This window comes from Gambusia affinis, linkage group LG17, assembly GCF_019740435.1.
Source record: "Gambusia affinis linkage group LG17, SWU_Gaff_1.0, whole genome shotgun sequence".
In the NCBI taxonomy this organism is placed as follows: domain Eukaryota; kingdom Metazoa; phylum Chordata; class Actinopteri; order Cyprinodontiformes; family Poeciliidae; genus Gambusia; species Gambusia affinis.
Window position 1 is genome coordinate 16102301 of NC_057884.1, and position 27148 is coordinate 16129448.

General features: G+C 36.9%; 1 protein-coding gene across 2 annotated transcripts; it reads right to left on the reverse strand.

Annotated features, from left to right (window-relative positions):
• Window positions 1-328: 328 nt before the first annotated feature.
• atp2a2b (ATPase sarcoplasmic/endoplasmic reticulum Ca2+ transporting 2b) lies at window positions 329-25967 on the reverse strand. 2 transcript variants are annotated; one of them, XM_044144447.1, is made up of 24 exons: window positions 25257-25967; window positions 24944-24961; window positions 24763-24845; window positions 19596-19700; window positions 18505-18643; window positions 11942-12022; window positions 11196-11281; window positions 10422-10577; window positions 10155-10296; window positions 9769-9935; window positions 8227-8315; window positions 8020-8122; window positions 7809-7940; window positions 7594-7713; window positions 6602-6820; window positions 6397-6520; window positions 6095-6306; window positions 5786-6006; window positions 5497-5699; window positions 5284-5369; window positions 5067-5200; window positions 4251-4368; window positions 3994-4165; window positions 329-1331 (listed from the first exon to the last, which is right to left on the reverse strand). In XM_044144447.1, the coding sequence occupies exons 1-24, from the start codon at window positions 25372-25374 to the stop codon at window positions 1318-1320; spliced, it is 3042 nt and encodes a 1013-aa protein (XP_044000382.1). In that variant the 5' UTR covers window positions 25375-25967; the 3' UTR covers window positions 329-1317. The 2 variants fall into 2 exon arrangements, with proteins under 2 accessions (XP_044000382.1, XP_044000381.1); XM_044144446.1 differs by lacking the exon at window positions 329-1331 and having other exon boundaries at window positions 2546-4165.
• Between the last annotated feature and the right edge of the window lie 1181 nt (window positions 25968-27148).

Here is a 27148-nt window from a genome sequence, read left to right on the forward strand (position 1 = left end):
GTTTTTCAACTATTCCACATATTCAAATCTCAGGCTCTCTTTTTTTATGGCTTACTTACTTAGGTGTTTTCTGAGTTTTGAATGCAAAATTGTCATGACATTTAATTTTGTCTGATCATTCTTTTATTTGGTTTTAGGTCCTTATCCAACGATGACCTCTCATTTACCCTCCTCAAATATTTACCGTTTATGTCACATCAAACCTACCAGAGTTGGTAAGTCAATAATTTATTGAAGTTATCACATCTGCTACCACAGGTGCCACAACAAATGTATCCGTTTTCCCCTTAAAAGTATGGCATTGGTGACATAAAAATAAAAACACGACTCAAATACTAGATTATTTTATTTACCTGAAATCACAACCTCTGTAATGTATTTACTGTACAATCATTATTAGCCTTCAGTAATGATTGACGTTTACATATGATTAATATTGTTCTTCAACCAGGTGTCAGGAGGAGGCCATACAGGGTTCCTCACATTAAATCACAGTTTTACAGCAGTTGATAAAGATAGATAATTATAGGAATGTCAAGGCAATAAGAAAAATCAAACGAGCTGTATTGCAGGTTCACTGTGAAATGAACGACAGTCTGCTAACCTAGATGCTATTCGCTAGTTCATGAAATTAACTGGCAGAGTGAGTGGTATTCTCACATTAAGTGATGGGATAATAAAAATAAAATACTATTAAAAAAAAGCTAAGGTTAAGCACAGTCAAGTTCAGCATGAATCGGGTATTCATGTCCAACATTGTGCAAATGACCCAAACCATTACAATAAAAAGTGATTTTACAACTTTTCTTTATCTTTCTTAGAACGCTCTTTAAGTCATTAGAGTATTATACATTAGAATCTATAAATACAAATTTGTAAAGCCTACATACAGCTGAAACGCATGCATGAATGTTTTTGTACACTGATGTACAGTTAAGACCATTCAACCCACTTTTTCCGCAAAGTGATCAATGCAACTGACGAGCTACCAATGGAAGAACTTCTTCATGCAAGGAGGATTCAGGAGGGGAGCATTTCAGGACATCCCTGCACATATAGCTGGATTATCGTCCTAATTTAGCATTTGCACACAGAGGAATGTGTGACTCACTGCGGGAATTTTATTGTGTTAGAAGTTGGGGGAGAAAGGGACAACTAGCAGGATAACTGTATGCATTCTGAAAACATGTTCTTTTCAGCCGTGTGTGTGTGCTGCTGGTCATCACGGTGTCTGCAGTGAGGGAGATTATGCGTGAGCGCACACTTAGTGGAAAGACGATTCCCAACTTCTTATTCTGCTCCGATTGCCAAAAGCTTTCATGAAAACTGACCTAGAAAAAAAAAAAAAAAGAAAAAAAAGAGAAAGTTAATGTGTGAAGCCTGACTGAAAATGTAACATTTTACAATGTGCATATAAGCAAGTGTCCAGAGGTGAAAAGTACAGCACAGTGAGGTTCACAAAAGTGAGATGTGGTGAAATGATGGCATGATTACTTCCTTGCATATGTACGTTTACATATGAAGATATCTTAGCTTAAATCACATCTAAATGAGAAAATCCTGAAATGCTTCAATAGGACAGTGTGTGGTGATGTACAGGGCCTTGGAAGTTCTTACACACCTTGAACTTTTGACATTTTATCATGTTACAATCAAACTTCAATGTATTTTTATTGGGATTTAATGTGATACAGCTACTCAAAGAAACAAAGTGGAAGGGAAACTACAGTGTTAAATATGTGGCATGCATTTATCCTTGCCACTCTTTATGCTGGTATTCCTAAATAGCATCTAGTGCAGAAAATCACATCCAAATGTCACCCAATTATCATATAAACTATAAACTCTCAGCAATTCAATCTCAGTACAAGTGCAGCCGTTTTGGGAAACCATCATGTGAAACCTCCAACATGACAGGTTTAGTCAGTCAAAGCCAAGATGGACATTTTTAGAAAACCAACACTGGATAGGCGCTGGAGGTCTGATCCCTCAGAAGACAACCAAGGAACACTCTAGGCAGCTGAGGGATGAAACTAAAAATTGTTCGATAAGATATCGATATTGGATCTCAGATTCTCCCACTTTACATGTATGCACTTTGTGTTGGACTTTCAAATAAAATCCTAATAAAATACAGTGCAGTTTGTGGTTGTAACATGCTAAATATGGAAGAGTTCCAGGGGTCTGAGTACTTTTGAAGGCTCAGTATGTAGTTGATGTAAGAAATGGATACTCACTCTAACGACAGGGGAGCCAATGGAAGGCATTGAAGAAAATAAAAGCACACATTTGTTAAGACAAACACAGGCAGTGAGAACAACCAGGCTTCTACCTAAAAACATGCTTTAGTTGAGTTTTTCACACATGGAAAATATCCACAAATGCAAATTACTGAAGGATCTGTTCCAACATCTGTACTCAGAAAAACTAAAGCATTCGTTTTTCCTAAATTATTGTTATGGTAATATATGCACATACAAAAACACTGGATATGAAATGTAATAACCATGAGCCTCAAACGTAAATAAAGACAGAAAACACTTGATTCAAAGGGTTCATTGTGAGTGTATTTTTTCTTTTTTATAGAAAAAAAAAATATAACATTTAGGGTTTTGATCTGCAATCAATGTTCATTTGGACAACGTGTATTAGTAATGTAGGATCATATTTTTTGATGTCCTTTGAATCAAACACTATGGAAATGTTAAGACAACATAAAGCATCCCCACCCACCTCTGTCTCCACAACAAATTAACTTAAAGAATGTCACAATCAATACAAACAAGACACATCCTTAAAAAAAAAAATTAAAGGGGAAGGAAGATGTTCTTCGTTCTCTGCACAAACAAGTAGGAGGCACACCTCAGAGGTTATCTTTGAGCGTGTTGAAGGAAAGCATCTCGAGATGAGCAAAACAATTTTAAAAAATGCATTTTTCATCAATCTGAGGTAGCTGTGCTCTGCCCTGTGCAGAAAAACCGACTTCATTTTTAATCAATATTGTAAAAAAAAAAAATAATAATAAAAAATCCACAAAGCTATTCACGTTTTAACAAGGTGGGGTGGGTGTACACATTTAAATTTGAAATGAGAAACCACATAGAATTCATGCTTGGTCACACGGCATGCAGCTTTTTTTGTTTCTCAGGATTTTATTTTTCCTTTTTGTTTAAGCCGAGCATCCCAAACCTTTCCCTTGTTTCTTGTCTGCCAAATGGAGCTTGTCCTCTCAGAGAGTTTTGAATTTATACTGAAGACACAATGGTTAACAGAAAGTAAATCAAGGCGGTTTTTCTAAGCCACGCTGGTTAAACAATTTACAAAGCCATTTAAAAAAAATTGCATAAAATAGTGTTCAATCTCTGTACAGATCAACTGATTTGATATCTTTACTTTTTAATGTGTTCAGGAGAAGGGGAACCTAAACAAAATTCTCTAACAGTAGTGACGTAGGGCAGAATGCAGATAATCCTAACATTTAAAAGATACCTTAAAGGCAAAATTGACAATGAAAATGAAGAAGAAAAAAAAAAAAACACTATATTTACTCTTAAACCAGCAACAAAGTCCAACCCTATGGGAGTCACTTCAAAGCTTAAGCCATTCATAAGTCCTGACCCACCTCAAACAGGCGACTTAAATTTTAACTTTTTTTATATTATTTGTTGCGTTTCATGAGTTACAGTTGGTCCTTCTCGTGCACACAAGTTCACACGCGCACACACAACTAACTCTACAAACGCACACGCATACACACAATAGCTAGCTAGCTATGAACAATTAGGAAGGCAGAGAGAGAAGGAAAGGAGGAGGTGATGGCAGTGGGTGAGGGGAGGAGTTGGGGACTGAGGGAGGGTGGGAATGGAAAAAGTTGAGGTTGTGCTCAAGTCAGTCAGGACATGAACATGTCAGCCAGGTTAGTGTCAGAGCTGTAGATCCAGAGGACCAGAGGGAGGGAAATGGCCACAAAGGGCCAGGAGATGCCCTCCATACATGCAAACAGGCAGCAGCCTTTGGAGCTGGGGAGCTTCTCCAGCTCTCTGTTGCGCTCCAGGTAGTTCCTGGCAGCGAACTTCAACAGCTCATCAAGCAAGATGACGGGCAGCGAGATCTTCAGCACCATTAGCCACTGGGTGAGGTTAAGAGGGGTGATCTGGAAGATGATCTGTAAAAGAGAAAGAAAGAATGTAACAATAAATTCACTGCTAGGGCTTTAAAACTGCAATAATATAACTATGTAAATTTCGTACTGGAAGCGGCTCCACATAGAGGATGAGGAAGTGAAGAGACATGGAGAGGCAGATGGCACCCAGCAGCCAAACGTTCTCCCAGGGAGGCATCCGCAGCAGCGACTGATTCTCTGACACACTGAGACACAAATAACAAAACGAGATCTTTATTAAACACTATAACTGGTTGAACAAGATTGTATGTAATAAAGGCTTCATTCACCCCATGAGATTTTCTATGTTTATGCATAAAAACTCGCCTCACAATAGTATTTGTACCCTTCAATACCAAACTTCAACACACCTTATGAGACTTTATGCAACAGATCAACACAAAGTAATGTATGATTATAAACTTGAAACTTGTACAAATATATCTCTAAAAACTGCGGTGAGAAATTTTATTCTCCCCCTAAATAAAATCTAGTGCAAAAAACTGTCTTCAGATGACACTAATCTATTTTTAGTCCAAATACATTTGTACTCTGAAGGCCCCTGAGGTTTGTCAGAGAATATTTATGGGTGAGATGAGGCCACAATGCACCTTTTAGCCAAAAATGCAAAACATAACACCGTTTGAATTCTCCAAGTTTCTACATTTTAGATTTTAAAAAGGCTGCAAAACCATTTCCCTTTTTCTTCCCCTTCACAATTGTGTGCTCGTTGTGGTTGCCTCATAAAATGGCATTAAAATAAACATATCAGTCGTTTTAATGTAAACATGTGGAAATGTTTAAAGGGTATGGATACTTTTGGATTGATCTGCTTTAAATAAGGTTAAATGTACACAAATCTTTAGACAATGTAATTATGTCTGTATGGATTCCTCAGACCAACCTGTTGAGGGCATTGCACATCTCTATAGTAACCAACACCGACAGGGCCATGGTCATGGGGTAAGGGGACTCAAAAACCTTACAGTCCAGACCCTGGTAGTCGGGGTTCTCGGGGCCACATTGCAGGAAATGGCTCTGTAGGAGGTGATCGATGAAGAAAGATTAGACTTTAGAGCTGATAAATGAGGTGAACTGGAAAGCAAAGAGTTAACACTTACCAGCTGGTAAAAGGTGATCCTTGGTCCATCCTCAGCAGCAACAAACCACCAAGCAGCAGCGCCAACAGTAGCAGCTCCAACATAACCTGTTAAGACGACACAAAAGAGCTGTTGAAAAAAAATTAAGGTAAACAGCAACAACAGGCAGGTGTGCAATTAAAATATGGAGCAAGGATTTGCTAAGGATTGACTTTCCATACAGTCCTAACTTACATCCAATGGCAAGATATCTAAAGAAAAGCCATCCGGAGATGAGGGGCTCCCGAGCATTTCGTGGAGGTTTGCTCATGATGTCCAAGTCAGGGGGGTTGAATCCTAAGGCAGTGGCAGGCAACCCATCAGTCACCAGGTTGACCCAGAGGAGCTGAACGGGGATGAGCGCCTCGGGGAAACCCAGAGCTGCAGTCAGGAAGATGCTGCAACCACATCAAGAATCAAAGTTACATGAGAAAAAAAATGTTTTAAATGGAGAATTGGGAGCATACTAACCCAAAATCCTTACCAGACAACTTCACCAACATTGGAGGAGATGAGGTATCTGATGAACTGCTTCATGTTGTTATAAATGGCTCTGCCTTCCTCGACTGCAGCTACTATGGTGGAAAAGTTATCATCGGCCAGCACCATCTCCGATGCCGTTTTGGCCACAGCTGTTCCGGAGCCCATGGCAATGCCAATCTCAGCCTTCTTCAGGGCAGGGGCATCGTTCACGCCGTCACCGGTCTAAACCCAACACAAAACCAGTCACAATGTCAACAAACACCTTCTGGATCGGCTATTACAGAAAACTGGAGGAACAGCTCCTTCTTACCATAGCTGTGATCTCATCGTAGGACTGCAGATACTCGACAATCTTGGATTTGTGTGCTGGCTCAACGCGAGCAAAGCAACGAGCCTTGACCACAGCATCTCTCTGTGCGGCAGGTGAGAGGTCATCAAACTCTCTGCCAGTGAAAGCCATGCTGGAAACATCGTCGTCCTCCCCAAAGATGCCAATACGTCTGCAGATGGCTACTGCTGTACCTGAAATAGAGACACACAACGTTTAATCAGTGAGACTATCCAAATGTCAATCATTTCAGACGTTCCAGTTTTGTGATTTGTAGATTTTACCCTTGTTGTCTCCGGTGATCATGATTACTCTGATGCCCGCAACACGGCAAAGCCTGATGGAAGCGGCCACCTCCGCTCTGGGTGGATCCAGCATGCCGACGCAGCCCACAAATGTCAGATCAGTCTGAAAAACGAACACAGATAAAACTTTACAAAAAAAAATTAATAAATAAAACACAAAGTACAGATTATCTTCCCCTTTTACCTCATATTCCACAAAGCGAGAAGAGTCTTCCAACACAAGCTTCTCTTTGTTTACAGGGTTATCTCGCGTCGCCAGAGCCAGACAGCGAAGAGTGTCTCTTCCGGTCCCATACTCTCTGATCACAGACATGATCTTCTCTTTGATGCCAGGGGTCATCGGCACCTTGTTGCTGCCAACACGGATGTGTGTGCATCTGTCGATAACTCCCTCTGGGGCACCCTATGAGCAAAGATGGTTAAGATAGCAAAATGAACAAGAAATCTCAGTTTGTTGAGTAAAAAATGTCTGTCTACAGATTCCTACACATGTTATATTCAATAATTTTAGGCATTTCCAGCATTCAGTCCTTTTTAATCATCTTTTAAAAATGAAATGTAAAGAAAATGCAAACAACCATCTGGATTTAAGGTAGATAGCGGTGAAGCTTTACAAATGGACCCTGAAAAACTACAAACTGCGAAAAAAGAATGAAGACCAGATCACAGATGGTGAATGAACACATAGTTAAATGTCCAACAGAAAAAAGGGGCAAATGAATAAATGCAAGCTCATAAAGCCTAGGATGGACGGAAAAATTAATGGATGAATGAGTAAGTGGATGGACAGATGAGAGAAACAAAAAAAAGATGGATGGATGATGGATCCAGGACAAATGGGTTGATTGATGGATTGACAGAACTAAAGAATGGATGAATGAAAACAGATTGACTGATGATGGACAGATCTTGGACAAATGGATGGATGAAGTGATCCATGAACAGACGAATAGATAAAATGGACAAACAAATAAATGGATGGACTGATGAATGGACAGACGCTTGAAATGATGCATTAAGACTATAAGCAAGGGAATGCATTTTGAAAATACAATTTTTTTTATACTGCATTTCATTTTCTCACACAAATTCAGCCTTTGAAAATATTCATCACTACGTTTGTTTATTCTTTGTTCCAGGAAACATAGGAATTACAGCTTCAGTAGACGTTTTTACCTTTACAAACATCTTGCCAACAGAGGACCGCGCTTTATTTGGAGTGCAGTATACGGACATAGACTTCCTGTCTCTGGAAAATTCCAAAGTCAATTCTTTCTTCATGAGCTGCTTTATCACCTGTGGTAAAACAAAAGACAAATGTGAGAATTTTGGGGGTTAATTTTAAACCTTTACAAAAGAAAACAATAGATACAGAGTTCCAGGTTACGTACAGAGTTGCAGGCATTGGCTCGCTCAACCTTGGACAGGTTTTTAATGTCTGTATCAAACACATTCATTTTCTCCACCAGACACGTCAGCGCTGTTTCTGTGGCTTCTCCTACCTTCTCATAAACACCTTTGGTCTGGACAGAACAAACATTGATGAGCGATAAACCATTTAATACAAAAATAACCAGAAAAACATCCAAAATAATGACCAACCTCATTATAATCCAGTGATGAGTCATTACAGAGAGCACAGATAGTGGCCAGCTCAACCAAGGCATCATACTGGGAGCATTTTACTGGTTTACCATTATGAAAGCTAAAGAAATGAGACAAGCACAAAAAGTAAGGCAAAGTACTAGACATGTTAGCTGAAGATACACTTATTTGAACACAGACATTTAAAAGGCACTGAATACTCACACTTCTCCATCTGGGGCATATGTGGAGCCCGTAACAGTGAATTCCTTTAACGGACAGTGATCCCCCTCGGTTTTATCAATAATAAACATCTAGAACACAAGAGACAAACCATTGTTTGTTATAAACTGCTTGAAAAATTAGGTTGACACAAAGATGCTTAATATTTTACTTATTTCACCATCCAACTTCTAGGCAGATGTCAAAACAGTTTCAAAAACAATTCTAATCTTAGTCCAGCAGGTGGCAGCCTGTTACAACACTGAACAGTGTTGGAAAAAAAAAAAAAAAACACAGTAAAAACTTGATCCAAAGCATATAAAGAACATTGTGGTGGGTCAGGTCTATAAATGTCACCTTACAGGAACCTGGGTACAATCTTCTTAGTGGCATTCAGGTCCAAGAATAAACAGTAGAAAACTATAATCCCCTTAGGGGGAAACAATTAAATAGAACCTTTATAAAGATCTTTTTAAGAACACTAACTGACCATGCTAGAACATTTATATTACTCTTCTACACTTCATTCCTTATATAATCACCATTATTTTTAGAGGATTCTGCAACTGTTTGAGCCTGAAGTACTCCAAGCTACAGCATCTTATCCAGCAGTCAAATTAGTGGTTCTAATAACTACAGTTGAAAGAGAATAGAGATGAAAACCAAAATATTCATTTAAAATTATGTGAAGGCTTTATGTGAGCACCATTGACTTGAAAGAGATGCAGATATCGAGGCAAGGCAGAAAGAGACACAAGGTCAGTTATGCAACTCAACTGGTTTATGCTGCTGACTAACTACTGCATGCTGATCAGGATTCTGCTGGAGCGGAGGGGCGGCGGCGGCATAAAAACGCATCCAGAAATATAGAAGGATTGAAATGGAGAACTGTGCACTTAGCTAAGCATTAACCAAGATGAAACAACAAATTTGATATGAAGATATTTATGCTAATAACACAGGAATGAGGAAACGAAAACATCCTATGTTCTGTTTTCACTCAAATACTTTAATGTGTAATGGGAAATTTGAAATTAAATGGTGCTCTTTTTAGGCTCAAACAAACAAACCTATTATTTTTTGACTAATTTTAGCTACTCTGTAGAGAAAAGAGCTGCACAATTTCTTCACTAACATAAGAACATTGCTGCTGGTATGTTGGTGTGCTTATGGTTCAGGCTGCTACGCATATCTGCTTTTGTACAGACAGGTTATAAATGTATCCTTCTCTCCCCCTTTTTGACTTCACTATAACATCTTACTTTTTATCTTCAGTTTTTAAGCATTTCATTGATCAAACACAAGATACAGATAAGCAGAGCTAAAATAAATGTTAAATATTAATTCTCTTGTGCTAAATTTTGCCTGCTAATCTGCTGAGATGAAATAAAAATTTTAGAACTAACTAACCAACTGACACTGTTCAGCATTTGTCCAATTTCTTGTTTGCTGGTGCCTGTCAAGCAAACTCCTGACTGTGGTGAGCAGTAAAACTGTAAAACCCACCAAGGACTTTCCTCTCTTCTGAAAAACTAGAGCTCTTACCCGGCAGACAGACATCTGATTGGTGGTCAGCGTCCCAGTTTTGTCAGAGCAGATGACAGATGTACAGCCAAGGGTCTCCACGGAGGGCAAACTGCGGACAATAGCATTCTTCTTGGCCATGCGGCGCGTTCCCAAAGCCAGACAGGTAGTGATGACAGCAGGCAGACCTAGAGAGATTACAGTAGATCCGTTCAGGGGAAGAGTGTTATATAGCTTAAAGTGAGAAAAATATCTCACTCTAGAAAAGAGCGAGACATTCATTGCTTTATATCTTAACCTATTGCATATAGGTTAAATAAAAAACAAATATTTTTAGCAGTATTTTGTATGACTAAAGAACAAAAAGAATTCCAGATATACTGTATTATCTGTGTGACTCATCTTACCCTCAGGAATAGCAGCGACTGCCAGAGCCACCGCAATCTTGAAATAATAGACTGCACCTCGGATCCAAGAGCCTCCATGGACCGGGTCATTAAAATGTCCGATATTGATGAGCCAAACAGCAATGCAGATCAATGAGATGACCTATGATAAAACAGTAGTTCAGCTTCAAAGATAATTATGAGCAAACAGAATGAATATAGTGCATTTTGCACAAATGTAAATGATCCAGATTAGAAGTTTTGACTAGAAAATGGAGATTTGCTAACCTTTGATAGTTGCTGCCCAAACTCATCCAGCTTCTGCTGCAGGGGCGTGCGCTCCTGCTCTGTGGACGCCATCTCATCTCGGATTTTGCCGATCTCTGTGTTGCCGGCTGTGGCCACCACCACGCCTACAGCCTTACCTGCTGCGATATTAGTGCCCTGTTGAGGTTGAGCGGTGAACACACAGATTAGTAGATCAGTACATCTAAAGAACTACAAAATAGGTGAAATATTTACTAGAAATAGCTAACATGTCAAAACATCCAAAATCTCAGTTTAAAAAAAAAGTATTCATATACAATGAATTGCACTTTTTGTCACATTAAAGCAGTTAAGACATGAGGCTGAGAATGATGACTTTGTTAAAACACATAACTTGGCTTAAGTTTCTTAACTTGGCCTAGTCAAAGTTTATGCCTCTAATAAAGAATCTAACAAGGACATTCAATGTGGCAATAATTGTAGTTAAAGTTCTACAAGATGGGTTTTATAAAAATACACACCACACTTTTCAGATAATTACTTGTTTAATCTTGTATCAGGATCCTTTCACATAAAATCCCAATAAAATATGTAGAGGTTTGTGGTTAAGTGACAAATTTAGGAAAAGATTAATCCCTGTGAATTGTGTTGTAAATCACTGTGTCTTCAGAAAGAAATTGATGTGAATAAGGCTCAAAAGGACAAAAAAAGATTAAAAGACATGGAAGAGTATGGCACCTAAATGTAATCGAAATATATGAAATAGAAAACAATACAAACTTCTGAGTCACTCACAGAAAAAAGCATGTTTTTTTTGTCCTGGTTGACGGCTCGTGGATCTGGAACTGGATCTGTGTGCTTGATCACCGATACAGACTCTCCTGTAAGACGGTAAAACGAGAGTTATGAGAACAGAAAACAGAGTGAATTTCTACACAAGAGGTAACAGTGGTGCCTGGCTGACATTTTAAACAAAAGTGTGGAAAAGGCTTAGCAGCTGACTGAGCGAACCTGACAAGTATCAGATATTGCCCTGGTGCTGGCTTTCAAAGGCCTTATCTAATGTGTGCTTACACACTGTTTGCGTGCGCTTTTGGGCATAATCAACTGTGCATGAATTGTAAAGCTCAAACAGAACGAGATGGAGAGCGTCTGAAAGGCGGCATGGCCATGAATGGGGAACGAAAGAGAGGAGGAAAATAGCTCAAACACTAAAATATCCCATGGAATTTGCTACCAATTAAGGCAACAGAGCAAGACAAGAGATTTAAAGAGTCAATTCACTACTTCTCTTGAACACCAGCCATCCTTCACTATCCTCTCCTAACCCTCTTCACAGGAAAATGATGCACCCACAAATTCAAGACAATTTTTAAAATACAGTCTAATTTTTCTTCTATAGTCTCATTGATTATCATGTGTAATTAAGTTAAAATAAACACACTGGACAAATACATTTTATATAGTTACATTTTAATGAAGAGATTGGCAAATCACAATGCACCAAAAGGAAATTGAAAAGGTGAGGATAGAGACTTTACCTGTTAGAATTGACTGATCTACCCTCAGGGTGGTTGACTTTATAGAAGTCAGCCTGATGTCTGCAGGCACTTTATCACCAACTGTGGACAGAAATGACACTTTTGGTACCTTGAAATTTGAGTTGCATTCATTCATTAAGTAAGTAAAAAGAGAGAAATCTGAATTATAAACAGTATTTTATAACCCTTTCCAGACATTTCAATGGCAAAATTTTATATTTCAATACTGTGGCAAAACCTTATTTAAATGAAATAAAATGTGATTTACTGCAATACCCTAAATTTGAATCGAACCCCTAACAAGTTACAACTGTACATCTAAACAGGAACCAGAGGGAAAATTAAGCAGCTACTACTAATACAGGTGTTTCAGAGAAATAATGAAAAGTTATTGTTGCTCAAATTAGGAAAAAGGTCATTATTAATGACCAACTCATCCCCTGCAAAAGGCTATGATATACTTCATGATATTCTATTTCACTCACAAAAGGCTCCAGCAAGTCCCAATAAGATAAACAGAAAATATAAACAACATATTTCAAACTCTGTTTAAATCTAATAAGCACCAATAAAGCTGCAGACTTTTATTAGACCTGAAAGATTAAACTGTTCTCATACTTCCCTTGGCTTCACTTCAAGCTTAGTTTGAGTTACAAACAGATAAATGCTGATATGTAGTGGTCAGAATTAATTGTGCAGCTTTTTTTTTTATGTTTTCCTTAAGAAAAACATAAAAACTTAAAAAAAAAAAAAAAGATCAAATCCATAAGAGCTGCTTGAGTAATATACACATTTGAGGCCAGCATTTTGGTTATTGATGGCTTATATTTATAGAAGATTTCACAGAAACCAAGAACGGAAACCACCACTCTTCCACCAGAGATATTTTCCATTCAGTTAGTCATCACACAGCTTGAAAGGGTGAAGATAAAAGCAATGACTCAGAGGCTCTTTAGAGTGCGCTCTGTGGACACTACAGAGTGGTGACAGACATGTAAACCTCTGCTGTGCCCATCTGAGAGGAAAGGAAGAGAGAATGGGCTGCAGAGAAAGAAAAAAGGGGCTTAGATGAGTTTCTTAAACTGTACGCCCAAAAATGGGAAAACTATTTTTGATCATTTGAAGACATGCAGCTGGAACTGGGGGGAGGGGGGAGGCTAAGAACATCTGTTTCAAACAAGGATATCCCACTCCATCAGATGAACTGAAATAGAAACTGTGACGTGTGATTGTGTTCAGTCAGACGATTGTTAGAGCTTGTTTTCCCCAAGCAGACATGGATTTAAGTAAGAAAAATATACTTAAGAAACCAGTGTAAGTAAACAAATAAGATCTTGATTACACAACTATTTATTTCAAAATGGTATTATTGTAATATGTGTTGCCTCCACAATGATGGTCATGGACTGGGTAGGCTGTGCTACCTTATTTGGTATCGATGGTTTACTACGTATTGTCAAACTCTCTCCATCACTGATAAATCCCTTAAAAACAAAAAAGCAGGACAGTGAGGGAAATGATACAAAGGCACTGCGGCGACTGGAAAAATTAAACAAAGCCTGTGGGAAACATCGCACTAAAAAGTGGCTAATTAGAAATCCTCTTACCAGTAGAGAAAAAAAAGAACACTCTGCTAATGTTCCATCCACTGGGGTATACTGGGAATAGGGTCACAGTAAGTGGAGTAACCCACTTACACCGGCAATCAGGATGGTTCAGAAGCCAGACAAGATAAAGGCAAATAAATCTATCTTATATAATCCATAAATTAAGATTTAGTAAAGGCAAATAAATCTAGTTTATATAATCCATAAATTAAGATTTTTCAAAAACTTAGTTTTTGAAAAAGCAAAATATCAAAAATGGCTACAACGTTTTCACAACATTAATGAAATTATTTTGCAATCTTGCACAGAAATGTTCTGTACTGACCTAATTTTCAACTCCACATGAGAGATGTTTTGCCTTTGGTCTTAAAGAGCATGCTCTTTTTAGCTCTTGTTTTTTTCCAAATATGGGAGTGTGAATGACCTCTGGAACATGGACCTTTCCTTCTCCCTTGTGAACAAAGGATTTTATCTGCATTATCCGCTCCCCTGAGAAAAGGACAAATGTCAGGCTACTTGCACTTAAAGAGAAACCTTCCACTGGCTTGTAAACACTGGAGCTGTCCTCGTTGTACCACTCAGGGTAGTCAAAGATAAAGTGGCACACAAATGGTTGACATGACTTGCAGGCATGATGCCGAGTTCTTCACGTTATTTAAGCCACAAAAAATTTCTATGAGACTCTGATTTGGGAGTTATCTGTCCTTTTAAGCCATTTTTTAAAAATGGCAAAATAGATGGAATCAGAAAGGGATAGATGGATGGACATAGGGATGATGGATAAAAGCAGAAAGGGATAGACAAATGGAGGAAAGGATGGTTGAGTATATGCAAAAATAGTTGAAGGAATAGGAAGATGGAAACTAGAATAGGGATGGATGGACAAACAGACAGACAGACCAAGGTATGGGTGGAGAAACTGCTGGAGGCCATTTTTAGAAAACAGAATGCCTGGAAATCCCATTAATAAAAAAAATAAATAAATCATTTTCTTTCTATATACTTATACATATTTGGATTTCACATTTGAAACAGCAACCCTTACAGAAAATTTTAAATTTAACTCAAAACAAAATAGATTTTTATATTTTGGTTTCAATACAGTTCAGCAGTGAAAATCAGACAACTTAAGGAGGTGCATACATTACCTAGACTAAAACCTATCCTGCTCCCTGAGCCTTTCATGATGTAGTTTGCAAAAACCATGTGAAAATGCATATTGTGATTATTTCTTCTTATAATGAAGGACTTGAATGTAATGGTAAACAGCAGCAAAAAACCTTTGATGACCTTTTCAAGCTCAGATAAGAGCAACTTAATGGAGCCCAACCTAGTAAAAACAACACCAAATATTCTCCACATTACATCCTGTCTGGCACACAAAAGTGTTGTTAGGGCTATAATACGATAGAAAATAGGAATGAAACAAGTTGGATGCTGTTAGCAATATCAGTATTTCCCTGCAGAAGAAAGTTTTCTTTAGAAATAAAGTATGAAGTTATTTCTGCCAACAAATAATAATACCAATTCAGAGATTCAATATTGTATTTCTGCTGCAATAAAATATTAGGCAGAGAGCAGCAACAGTGATTCTATTTTGATCAAAAAAAGTGAGAAACCATTTGAGGTGCCTCCAGAGAGAGATCTCATATCAAATAAAAACAAATGAGAAATTGTGAATTTAAAGTATTAGAAAATTAAGTTAGACAGAGATTATGTCATAAAAAGGCTGTAAAGTTTGGTCTGGCTAATCTGGTTAAATCAATTTTAATCCAGGTTCTCTTCTCTCTGTTGTTAGGATTCAGGCTGTGCAAACAACTATTTCCTCAAGGATACAAAGTAAACAACCACTGGTGGGAAAGAAATAAGCTAGGAGGCATCTGGGGACATGCTCTTTACAGAAAGTCTCTGGCTGCAAAAACCTCAACATTGGTGGCCTCCGATGATTTGTTACACCACTGATACATCCACACCTTGTGTACACAGACTCCTGGAACTGCAAGCTAGAAAATTAAAATGCATTGTATTATTATACTGATTGTATATGATAAACAAATCTACCTGCTCACAACCACACTTTGCAGTTTGTCAATGCACAAAATAAAGGGCAATAATGACCTTTTAACAAATTACAATTACAGCATTGCAACTTGAGTTCTGGGTAGAACATATTTATAACAAAGAATATATATATGGAAAAACGCACATCATGCAATAAAACTTAGCAGTTTATCTTTAGTTCATAATTTTCCTGTTCTGAATGAGGCAATATTGGAAAAAAAAAAGATCTAAATGTTCTAGAAGATCAGCAACTTTGTGCTACATTTATAACCACATACCACAGATAGATTCATAAATGTCAACCATCGTCATTTCTAAACATACGGTGCACTCATTAAGCATCTTCAACACACAGCAAAACATAAAAAAAAATTCCCACAAATATTTAAAAACAACACTAAAAATAAAGCAATAACATAGATTTAAGGATTTATAGTGTTTTCTTATGAAGCTCCCAGTTGAGCTCAGGCACATCCCGCTTCTACTAACAATTTTTGAGATGTTTTTACAGCATAATTCAGTCATACTTTGGTAAATTGTCTTGATCGAATAGAAAAGCACATTTCTGGCTCTAGATAAAATAGACGGAAAATGAATGAAGCAAAGTGCTGAGACCTCCTGGCTGAAAACCTACTCAAAGCAAACTTGATCTCAGACTGGAGAGACAATTCATCTTTCAGAAGGACAAAGGTGTGGCTTCAGGACAACTCTGTGAATGTCCAAGAGTGACATAGCCAAAGCCCAGACTTGAAGCTCCAGCTTGTCTGGAAAGAGCTGAAAATGATTATAAACCAATATTTCCCCATCTAACCTGATGAAGCTTGAGAGATTCTTCTAAGTGGCATGGGGTAGCTTCCCAAAGACAGGTGTACTGGCCTTGTAGCATCATAATCAGACAACTTGAGGCTGTAATTGCTACCAACAGGACATTAACAAAGCCTTGAGCAAAGGCTCAAGACATGTGATGCCTTAGTTTTGTTATATATATGTGTGTGTGTGTGTGTGTGTTTGCTAAAATAACAGAAAGCATTTTTCTCATTAGGGTGAGCTGTGTGTAGAGTTTTGATGGAAAAAATATACTTGATCCATTCTGGAAAAGGGTTGAGATACAAAACGTTGAAAAAAAGTGAAGGCACAAAATCTGACAGCATTAAAAATGTCTAGGCAAAAAAGAACAAATAGCACTTTAATATTTCTTGCCTTTTTGAAACATTTTCTGGATTTGTTCTTGGAATTAGGGACTGCCAATACTATGGTTCTGATTTTTTTTAAGTGGCAAAAAACCTATTGCACAAAGAAAGTGGGGAAAAAAGCCAATACACATACTTGTGGAAAATAACACATGGTCACTACAGTAGAGATACCTAAATTTGTGGAAACACTGAGCTTTGATCCATTTCTGGCTCGAGTACAAATTGAAAATTTAAAATTAATTCCCAAAAGGCTGAATCAAAGTGGATCTAAACCTTCCATCGATCACCTTAGCTGAAGCAAGACACCAGCAGAAGTTCAATCAGCTATTTGTTCATGTAATGTTGACATACTCCGTCTGTGTGAATTTCATCAATTACTGTAGAAGAATTTGACAAACACTGCAGTCAGCTCTCTTCTCCACTTAGCAGGACAGGTTTACATCAGGACCCAAGCTAACATTCAATAACGTTTACATATAATCAGATTAAATGTCCGTCTTTACATGATTGAGAAATAGTAGCACCATAATGCAAAAACATTTTATTAGGCTTCAAAAGATTGAGCAGAAGAGGCTTGTTTACTGATTCAGTAAAAAAATATATGCATCTATTAGTTGCTGAAGGGTTACATGCAGGAAAATTGTTATTACAGTTACTGTTTATTGAAGAACAGACTGATGTGCTTACAGGCAATGGTGCACTTACAACCTGTTAAACCTAAAAACAACAGGACCAACCACTAAAAGTAATCAGCTTTACGAAACTGGAAGGAGGCCAAACAGTTCAGTTAGTCAGACAGTAATGAAAACATTTCTTAAGCAGAGCAAATTAAGCATTAAAATGTGGAAATATCTATTTTCATGGAAAGAAAAACAATTAAAGGGAGTTTGATAGAAAAAATTATGAGAATCACTTCACTTAAAAGCTTCTGACGCAACAGCCATAAACATTTGCGGCCCAGTTTGAGCTGAGGTTAGCCAAGAAATGGTCAGGAACAGAGTGAGCCTTTGCTCTTGTAGTTCTTTACATGTACTGAACAACCATTATCCTAAAAAGCATCAAGGGCAATGACTAAGTTGAGTCCACAGATCACTCACTGTGTGTATAAGCTAAAAACTTTGGAAATAATTTGGAACACTGTAAGGTCACCAACAGGAGCAGAGTTCCAAATTGACATGTTCTTGGCATTGGCCAGAATAAGATACTAATTATATGATAAACTGAGAACAAAAGCCACAGTTCACCATTAATATTTAGCTTTTGACATAGACCCAAATGTAGAATAAAAACATGCAAAATTTGGTAGCAGATTAAGTGGATATTGTGCAGTGGTAACATTTTTTGCTCTTCAGCTCTTCTCAGATTAAGTTTAATAATCTGATATTATTTGGATAATTACTCAGGCTATCTGCTAGGACAACTTGCCTACAGTCAGTTGTATAATCGGAAAACTACATAGCTTGACAACTGTGGTTTCTAAACAGCATTACCTTAATAAAAGTGGTGGGAGGCATTCCATTATTTACCACACCACAACTAATTATTCATGTCTGGAAATACTTCCACACCACCAAAATAAACTACAGAGCAGTTTAGGACCTTCATTTCATCCAACTGACCAGCCGTGCATAGTAACAGATGGGAACGCTGTCTTAGCAACACTAAAAACTTGTTAATTTATAGGTAAAAATTTTAATCTTACCAGCAACTTCTACGATGTCGCCAGGCACAATGTCCCTGGCTTTGATTCTCTGAACGCTTTTCTTGTCCTGGCGATACACCTTCCCCATCTCTGGCTCATATTCCTTCAAAGCTTCGATGGCATTCTCTGCATTTCGCTCCTTTAAATGTAAAAATAATTTATATTAAAAAAAGGTGGAAAAATGTCACACAAGACTAAAGCCAAGTACAAGGTCTGACAGAAATGACTATTCTTTGCTAATATCTAGAATTATTCAGAACAACACTTTTCAATCATTCAAAGCAAAGTCTACAAACAAGGAAAGGAACGTCGAAACAATAATTTTTGATAAAACAATACAAGTGGTGACAAGGTGTTATTTTAATGGCCAAACATTATTGTTTTGGCTAATCACACATTTACATCAAAGTGTTATTTGTTTAACCTTTCTAGTATAAATATCCAAATCTTTTTGCCTGCCTCTTTCCAGTATTTATGTCAGGTAAGGTCCCAGGTTGCATAATGGACAGGAAGTTCATTGGTAAATACTATAAACCTACGTAACGATATTGTAAATGGGTAAATTACAGCTTACCACTTCAACCTTTTGTAGGCTGTTAACATACATAAAGTGCTCTTAGTTAATAAGTGAAGACTAAAATTAACTTCACAAGGCAATACTGGAGAAATCCACTGGCACACCAGGCTTCCTCTTTGATCTAGAACACTATTTTACTTGAATTATTTGGATTATTCTGCTGGCTCTTTGAGGTTTTCCACAGGGATCTTTATTAATGCAGCAGTTTCACAATGGTAATCTTTAAATAGCTTGTTAGATAAAAAATATGTACTTAATAAAAAAATTTGGCCTTTTATAATAAATATTTAATCTTCCTATAAACATAGAAAAAACATTACTAATATTCAAATCTGTATCAAAATGTTCTGGTGAATTTTTACAGCTAATCTTACTTCAGCTTCCTATTTTTAGATGACCAAAAACCCAACTAAGTCAATTTGTAACAGTATGAGTATTCATATACAATTGTAAAAAAATATTAAACAAAACTAGGAATCTGGGCATCAGAAATAAGAATGTAATGTGTGTTTACCTGCCAGACTCCTACGATGGCGTTTGCTATGAGAATAAGCAAGATAACAAAAGGCTCCACAAAGGCTGTGACGGTTTCTTCTCCCTCTTCAAACCAGGCCAGAACCTGCATGTGAAAAGGAAAGAATGGATCAGAATAAAATGCAGAATAAAAGAGTTTAAATGAGAGACCATGGGAGCCCTGAATATTGTGGCCTGAGACATTAGCATAATCTGTACCATTACAGCCTGCAGGATGGTAATAACAAATATGTGCTTTACATTAAAATGCAGCACTAAGCAATAAATTGAGGTTATACGGTGACATGCAAATAGGAAGAAATTTCAATTATATTGACAATATAACAATTTCTATCCTCAGGGACCCATCTTTTATCATCTAGTCACAAACATATTGCTTTAGGTTCTAAAGCAATGTATTTGGGACTAAGAAAAATTTATTTATTTTTATTTCACCCTACAATAAATTAATCCAACCAATTTTGAGGTTACCGTACAATCAGATGTGGTCTAATTTGGGATATGTTTTCTGGGAAAACAAAATACCACTGATCTCAAAACTGACTCTATAACAAGTCAGCAAGGTTTCTGGGAATATGGATTTGTTTATAACTTGACTTTGTGTTTTATAGATTTTGTGTCCAACATGAAAATTACATAATCCTGCATAGATTGTATTTTGGGTCAGCAGCTGGAAGTTGACTTTGTGGTGAGTTCAAGGTTGACAACATGAGGAGACATCAGTGTCTCAACCACTGTCAATGATTATTGATGTATTTTGATGGACAAGAGCCTTGATAAAATCCCCAACTAACATTTGAAAACAATATGTACATTTCTTCATACATCAGAGAATGATTATATTGTAGCAGAAAGAAAACTACGGTTCCATGTTAATCAAAATGTAACATCGTTCATGTCACAGAAAACTCAGTTGTAATGTTACCCTATTTTTATGCTTAAATGATTACACATCTCATTGACTTTAAACCATTTTTGTCAATTATTGATGACACAAATCCAGTTTATTTAGGGGAAAGTTGAAGCCAACTGTTAAAAATAAAGAAGCAGGGAGACTCCACTATATCACTAATCATCTTTCATTGCCATACAAGCAAAACCTTGTCTTTTAAATTCCATTAATATCTACAAGATATTAGAGGACAACATGTAAATGAAGATCAAGCAGCTTCTTCTCTTGCCAATATTACAAACTGGGCCAAGTGTGTGAGAAAAAGAGTAGGAACTACTATCTCCTCTTTTAGAATCTGTGCCAGGAGCAGAACGTGTCAAATAAGATGTCAAGTGCCCGAGTCTTTTCCTACTGTAGCCTATTTAAACTTTTCTACTTAGATTCCAATTTCTATCATTTTATACATGTTTTTTGTTTGCCAGTTTCTTCTACAGAACTGAAATATAAATGTTAACATTTGTACATAATTTAACTATTGCTATGTACCGTGTTAAGAAACTGATCCTGCAGATGTGAGATGACTAAAAGCAAACAAAAATACAATTCACAATGTATAGACTTTGAAATCAAAGATTGTTCTATGTCTTAATGAATGATGATGTTTTAAGCCCGGTGTGCCCAAAGTCGGTCATCGAGGGTCTGCATCCAGCATGTTTTAGATCTCTCTCTGGTTTAACGTTCCTGGATCCAATGACGGCTCGTTAGAAGGCCCAATAAGAACATTGGCTTCCTGAAAAGGTTATTACTGCCACCAGGGAGAGAACTAAAACATGCAGGATGCCGGCCCTCAAGGATAAATCTATCACTGAGTTCAACATTATCTACGCTGGGAAGTGTCACTCACTCAGAAACAGGTGTTCATTACACCTGTTGACACTACTATGTTGCGTTTAAGTGACGTGATTAACTAATCCTGAAAATAGGCTTGGGTCCGTTACTAGTCTGAAAGGAATCCACTTTCTCTGGATTTCTTTTAAAGAGAATCCAAAGAAAGCAGTAAAAAAAGGATTGCCACCAACTGTTGCTGCACACTGCCAGTTAGCTGGTTGCAAGATAACTACTTGTTTTACTTGGTTGCGATACAGAGAAAGTCTCCTGTTTGAAAATATTTCCGGTTATGAAATGCCATCGGTTATCCTACTGCTGTAAACCTCTCATATGATGTATCCTTGTGATAGGATTTAAACACCAGCCGAAACAAGATAGAACTCACTCTCTGGATAAAAAGGTTTACAGCAGATTAAAAATGACTCCATGTGTTGGCTTCATGTCTGTATTTACACAACACATTTTTATGTAAATAAAATATGATAAAACTGATATTTTCACGCATACTTCTACTGCAAAGTTTTTATTCTGCACATTGCTGCAGCACAGTAGAACATTAAAATCTTAAACCAAACTGACCTCTCAAGAATCTGTTTCTTTCATTCTCAAACATCTAAGAACATAACCTGCTGCTTACTGGAACAATATAATCAGCACTGAAGGACGCTAAAGTAGATACATCCACTTCTATATCATCACAGCTGCTTCCCTGTCATTTTGTGTCACTAGAAAAGAGTCTGGATATGTTTTTGTCCAGTTTGCACTAGATTGCAGCTCTCTCCAAGGTATAATCTGAAATCTATGAGGAAAGTACTATATTTAAGGAGCAGGTCGAAGAATAAAAAAATTATATAGTGAAGAATAAAACAGCCAGCGCTCACCTCAGTTATATCATGATCATACGGCAGCCTGCAGATCCCTCAAATGTTGCTAGCCATATATAGTCAGTAGATTCAGCTATTTATTAACTGAAGTGCTGGTTACTTATGATTAAATCCAGTATTAACACAATAAACTCAGAGCAGTGTCATTACATAAAGCACACCTGGTATTTAAATCATCTCTGCCTCAGTAACTCACAAAAGAAACAGCCAGAAAAACAAAACTAAAGAAGAATTACACAGAATGAGTTGAACAAATGCCAGTCCTCAATTCACTTTTGGCTAATGTCCAGACATAGTAAAGTGAAGGGGCAAGGATTACACTAGGAGTGTAGAAAGAGGAAGCTGGCACCTAAAAGTCAACATCTCCACACACTTTACTACTTCAATTTGACAAAATATGGAACGCCAGTGAATAAAAGGAAAACTGTTTATTAAGGTAGCAGGAGGTAGTACTCAAATTTTAACGTTAGGTTTATCACCCATTTTGTTCCTGTTTACATTGTGCCTAATTCATATTGTTCCACACCAATATCTACATTTTGTAGATAAAATCCAACCAGTTTTAAATTTTTGAAACTATTTTACTAAAATTTAATCAAAATGAGCAATCATTTTGTTTTTCTGGCAGCTACAATGCTCCAGGTGTTCATTTTAATGTATCAGATCATTTTCACTTGTATATTTTATCTTCTTCAATAAAGGAAAAAATGTGTTTAATCTTTCAAACGCTGGTTGATATTTTGTAGAAATTTAAAACATTAATAAGTTTATAAAATAAATGTATAATGTATAATAACCTGAATCTCAAATCATAAAAAAACTGATAAGAGTTTAAGAACATCACATAAAAAGAACACATACACTTTAAGCTTTGAGTGAATTACATGATTTGGATCACCACAGTGAATCAAATTAAATTTACAACTTGCTTTTTTTGTACAAATGGGAATATAATGTTAAACACTAAATCTTCTGTTCTTAAATTGCCGAAGAGAATATTTTAGGAAGTACGTATAAGGTTCAAAGTTAGGAGGTAGTAATGGATATTAATATGGCTTAATATTTTCTTATATTTTTTTTTTCGTTGAATAGAGATTTCTCATGTTTTGAGAATGTGAATATGCCCAAGTTGTAATATAAACCAGTGTCCTTTTCTCAGATGCCACAGATAGATGAGTAAGAAAAATTCTCTTTTCTAATAAACTAATATTGGGTTGAAAGTGTGAGAAAGGACAACCTTTATCAATATTTAAATATGTAATACCATGGGAGAGATTTTGCAAAGCTACTTGAGTTTTCTTTTTGGCTATTTCATACTGTTCCTTAGAGATGATGTGTACCCGTTTTGAAAACCATTGTTTTAAAATCAGTTACTGTAGTATAAGGTTAGTTAATCTATATTTTAGTGAAGACCACCTTCAAGCAGAATATTGTTCAAAGACATGTTTATCATAATATGGTTAAGAAACACTCATAGTATTAGAAAAATTATTGCCACTGCTGAAAACATGTTGTACATGCCATATTTTCACAGCTTTTATACTATTCCATAATTAATTAGGGTTGAATAATATGCTGTACTGACATTCAGTTGTTTAGCAAGGTAAAACAAGCTGATATTAGTTGATTGATTATTTTTATAATAATCTGAATGACCAAGAAACTAAACATCTAAATGACAGAGGAACTGTTAGGTAATGATTAAAGTCAATAGGCACAAAATATTTTTTACATGCCCAAAATGGGAATCGGCAAGCATGAAATGGTCAAGCAGCAAACTGAGCAAACTAACTTGTTGCCCTGATTTTGTGAAGTATCGGATCAGGTAATGTTTTACAAGTTTACTTGTAAAACAACAGCTGCACTATAAATATAACTATTGTTTCATACCACACTTGATTGAGTAAAAAAAAAAAACACAGTTTGCATAAACATGTCATGTCAATTAGCACCCACCAGGGAGCCATTTCATTCCCTTTATGTCAACTAGCAACTTAAATGTACTATTACATGATGCTGTAAGGACATGTAGTTATGTTTATTAATATTTTCAAGCAGGGGGTTTATCAGTTATTTGACCTCAAGGGTTGTAATCACTCATATTCCATAAAAATCAACAACTAGACAGAATCAGAATCACTATCAATGAAAATCAGGTGTAAGGAAAACAGTTTAGAAAATAATTAAATCCATTAACCCTTTAACTGTCACCCCAAATACTGTCACATGCAGGTCAATGGGGAAATCAGCGTCCTCATGGCAGTTAGAGGGTTAATACATACAATTATCCAAGTACAAAATGGTTTCTTCATGTGGGCAAAATGTTATTGTGCGGGTAGTAAATGTCAATGAAGCATATTGACCAGCAGCTTTGATTTCACACATGAAATCCTGGATAACTGCTTGTATTTACATTAGCTGATACATTATAGTTCTCAGACCACAGCATAAGATAACTGAACATCAAATTGTGGTATACTTACAAAGGATATACAGGCAGCAAGTAAAAGGATCCTCACAAGCAGATCTTCAAACTGTTCAATCACCAGCTCCCAAAGAGATTTGCCTAGAAGGAATGAAGATTTGTGAATTAAAGATTTCACTAAAACAATCTAAATTAGGATTTGTAGTAAATTTAGGGTAGATCTTTAATTGTCTTCATACCCTCCTCTGCTGGCAATTCTGCAGAACATCCATCCCATCGAGGCCACAAGGGAGAGAGATGGAAAGGCAATTACCTAAATGTGATTACTTGTTGCAGGGTATTGAGTGTGTTGATAGTACTTCACATTATCAGCAAATCAATTTATTGCCAATACATTAACGTATGTGATATCTTACAATATTTCAACATCACACTGTGACATCAACAAGCTTCCCTTATTCTTTGGCTTGTCATTACATTATGGCCCGCACATGAGCCGGGTAATTAGCTTCTTCTTGCTTTCCAATAAACACATTACGCTTAGCTTCTTACCGTTAGGTCCAAATCGCTCCCGTTGTTTCTTTACCTCCTCTAAACTCAGACCTGTGCTCTCATTTACGTTGAAAAAGCTCAAAACTTCCTCCACCGTCTTCGTGTGTGCGTTGTCCATGGTGAACGGCCACTCGAGGACACAGCTTGTTCCCTCTGCTCCTAACCTTTATCCGGGTTCGGTCCTGTTCCTCCACCCGGTGTTCCCACACGCGTTTAAAAGAAAAACGAGCTAAAGTCCAGAGCGAGGAGCGAAAGCTGCCAGGTAGTTGTACATAGGACAGCGTGGGACGCAGGTGTACGCCGAGAGCGAACGAATTAGCGGTTCGCTTTGCTAACCAGAAGCTAACAAGCTAAAGCTACGTTGCCTCAGCTTGAATTCGCCGGCTGTGTTCCGCTAGCTCTTTGGTGATACCGTTTAGCAAGAATTTATATCAGCACCAGACCAGTTGAAGACTTTCTCTCTCGCCCGCTCCTTTTAAAGTCGGTAAATCCTAAAACAGTCTTTCTAAATGGATAATTTAAACGTGTTTGAGTTGCGGCTTGGCTGCTCTCGCCCGCTACCAGACTGTGTTGTGGAATCACCAGGGTTGTGATCGGCACCAATCGCGTTTCTTCGTCGAATGCGGAGTTCAGTGTCCGCATGTGGAATCTGCTCATTGGTTGAACAAACCGGACGTCCTACTTTCTCTGTCCACGATGAGATTGCTGTTCGTTGGGCTGTATCTTGCGTCATGGCCATGTACAACTAAGATAGCGTTCATGAGCTGATCTTTTTTTTTTTTTTTTTCCAGACAAAACACTGTTAATACTAACAATATCTAAAATACTGACTGGTTGTTTAACGGATACACTATCATTTAACAAATACAAAGGTACATATGAATTTAATGTTAGATAAATTATTTAGAGGGCTCATGTTTATTTATTTATGTATTTATTTGCAGTTATATAGTATCTAATTATTTGATAAATTGCTCACTTTGAATCGACACTGCTATGAGAACTTAATGTATACAAATAATAGATGGAAGTATTTAATATTTTCATCTATTAAATTTGTTAAATTACTTTCTTTGTTGAGACTGTGTGAATTATATCCATCCATTTAATGTAATACTATCATAAAATTTATATTTAACACTATAGTGTGCATAACATAATTAGTGTATGACTGAATTTTATTACTGAATTCCTTTTATTTTCAGGATCAGCTTTTGTAGATGAGGGAGATGGACTTTACCCAACTTTTATAATGTGAGAGTCAGATTACACACTAGGCAATTTGCTAGGTCATTACTGAGCCGAGACCCTGGGACAAACTCTTATTTGGTAAGAGTCACATTTTGTGGCTACAATATGCTAAATATGTATACTGATTGCTTTTCTTGTATTTGTGTTTCTATCAAATGTTTTCGCAAAGCAACATTGTCCTAAAATGATTGTCTAAAAGGCTGTTGTATTTTTTTTTTTTTTTTTACTTAACCATTGACACTCATGGTAACTGGATCGCAATTCTACAGGTGATCTTAACAAATTTTTTAAAATAAAATCTTGCCCCAACAGTCAGCTGCAGTTCTGAAGTCAGCATGGCCCCTCTTCAGTTTGAAGGTGTCTGATTTGATTTGCAAATTCACCACTTCAAATGTAAAAGTTTCTTAAGGCAACAAACGGATTTCCATTAAAGTACCATAACTTTGTGAATCCCTTTGAATAAATGCACCTTCTGAATGAACACATGAATGGGTTTCTTAAATTAAATGAGTCAGTTCCGGCAAAAAAGTATCAGGTAGCCTACTTCTACTTCTCACTTTTTTTGGCTCTGCCTATGAAAAATGCCAGTCTCTGACTGGAAATTCAAATTAGTGATATAACAAAATGATTCCTATCTTTCA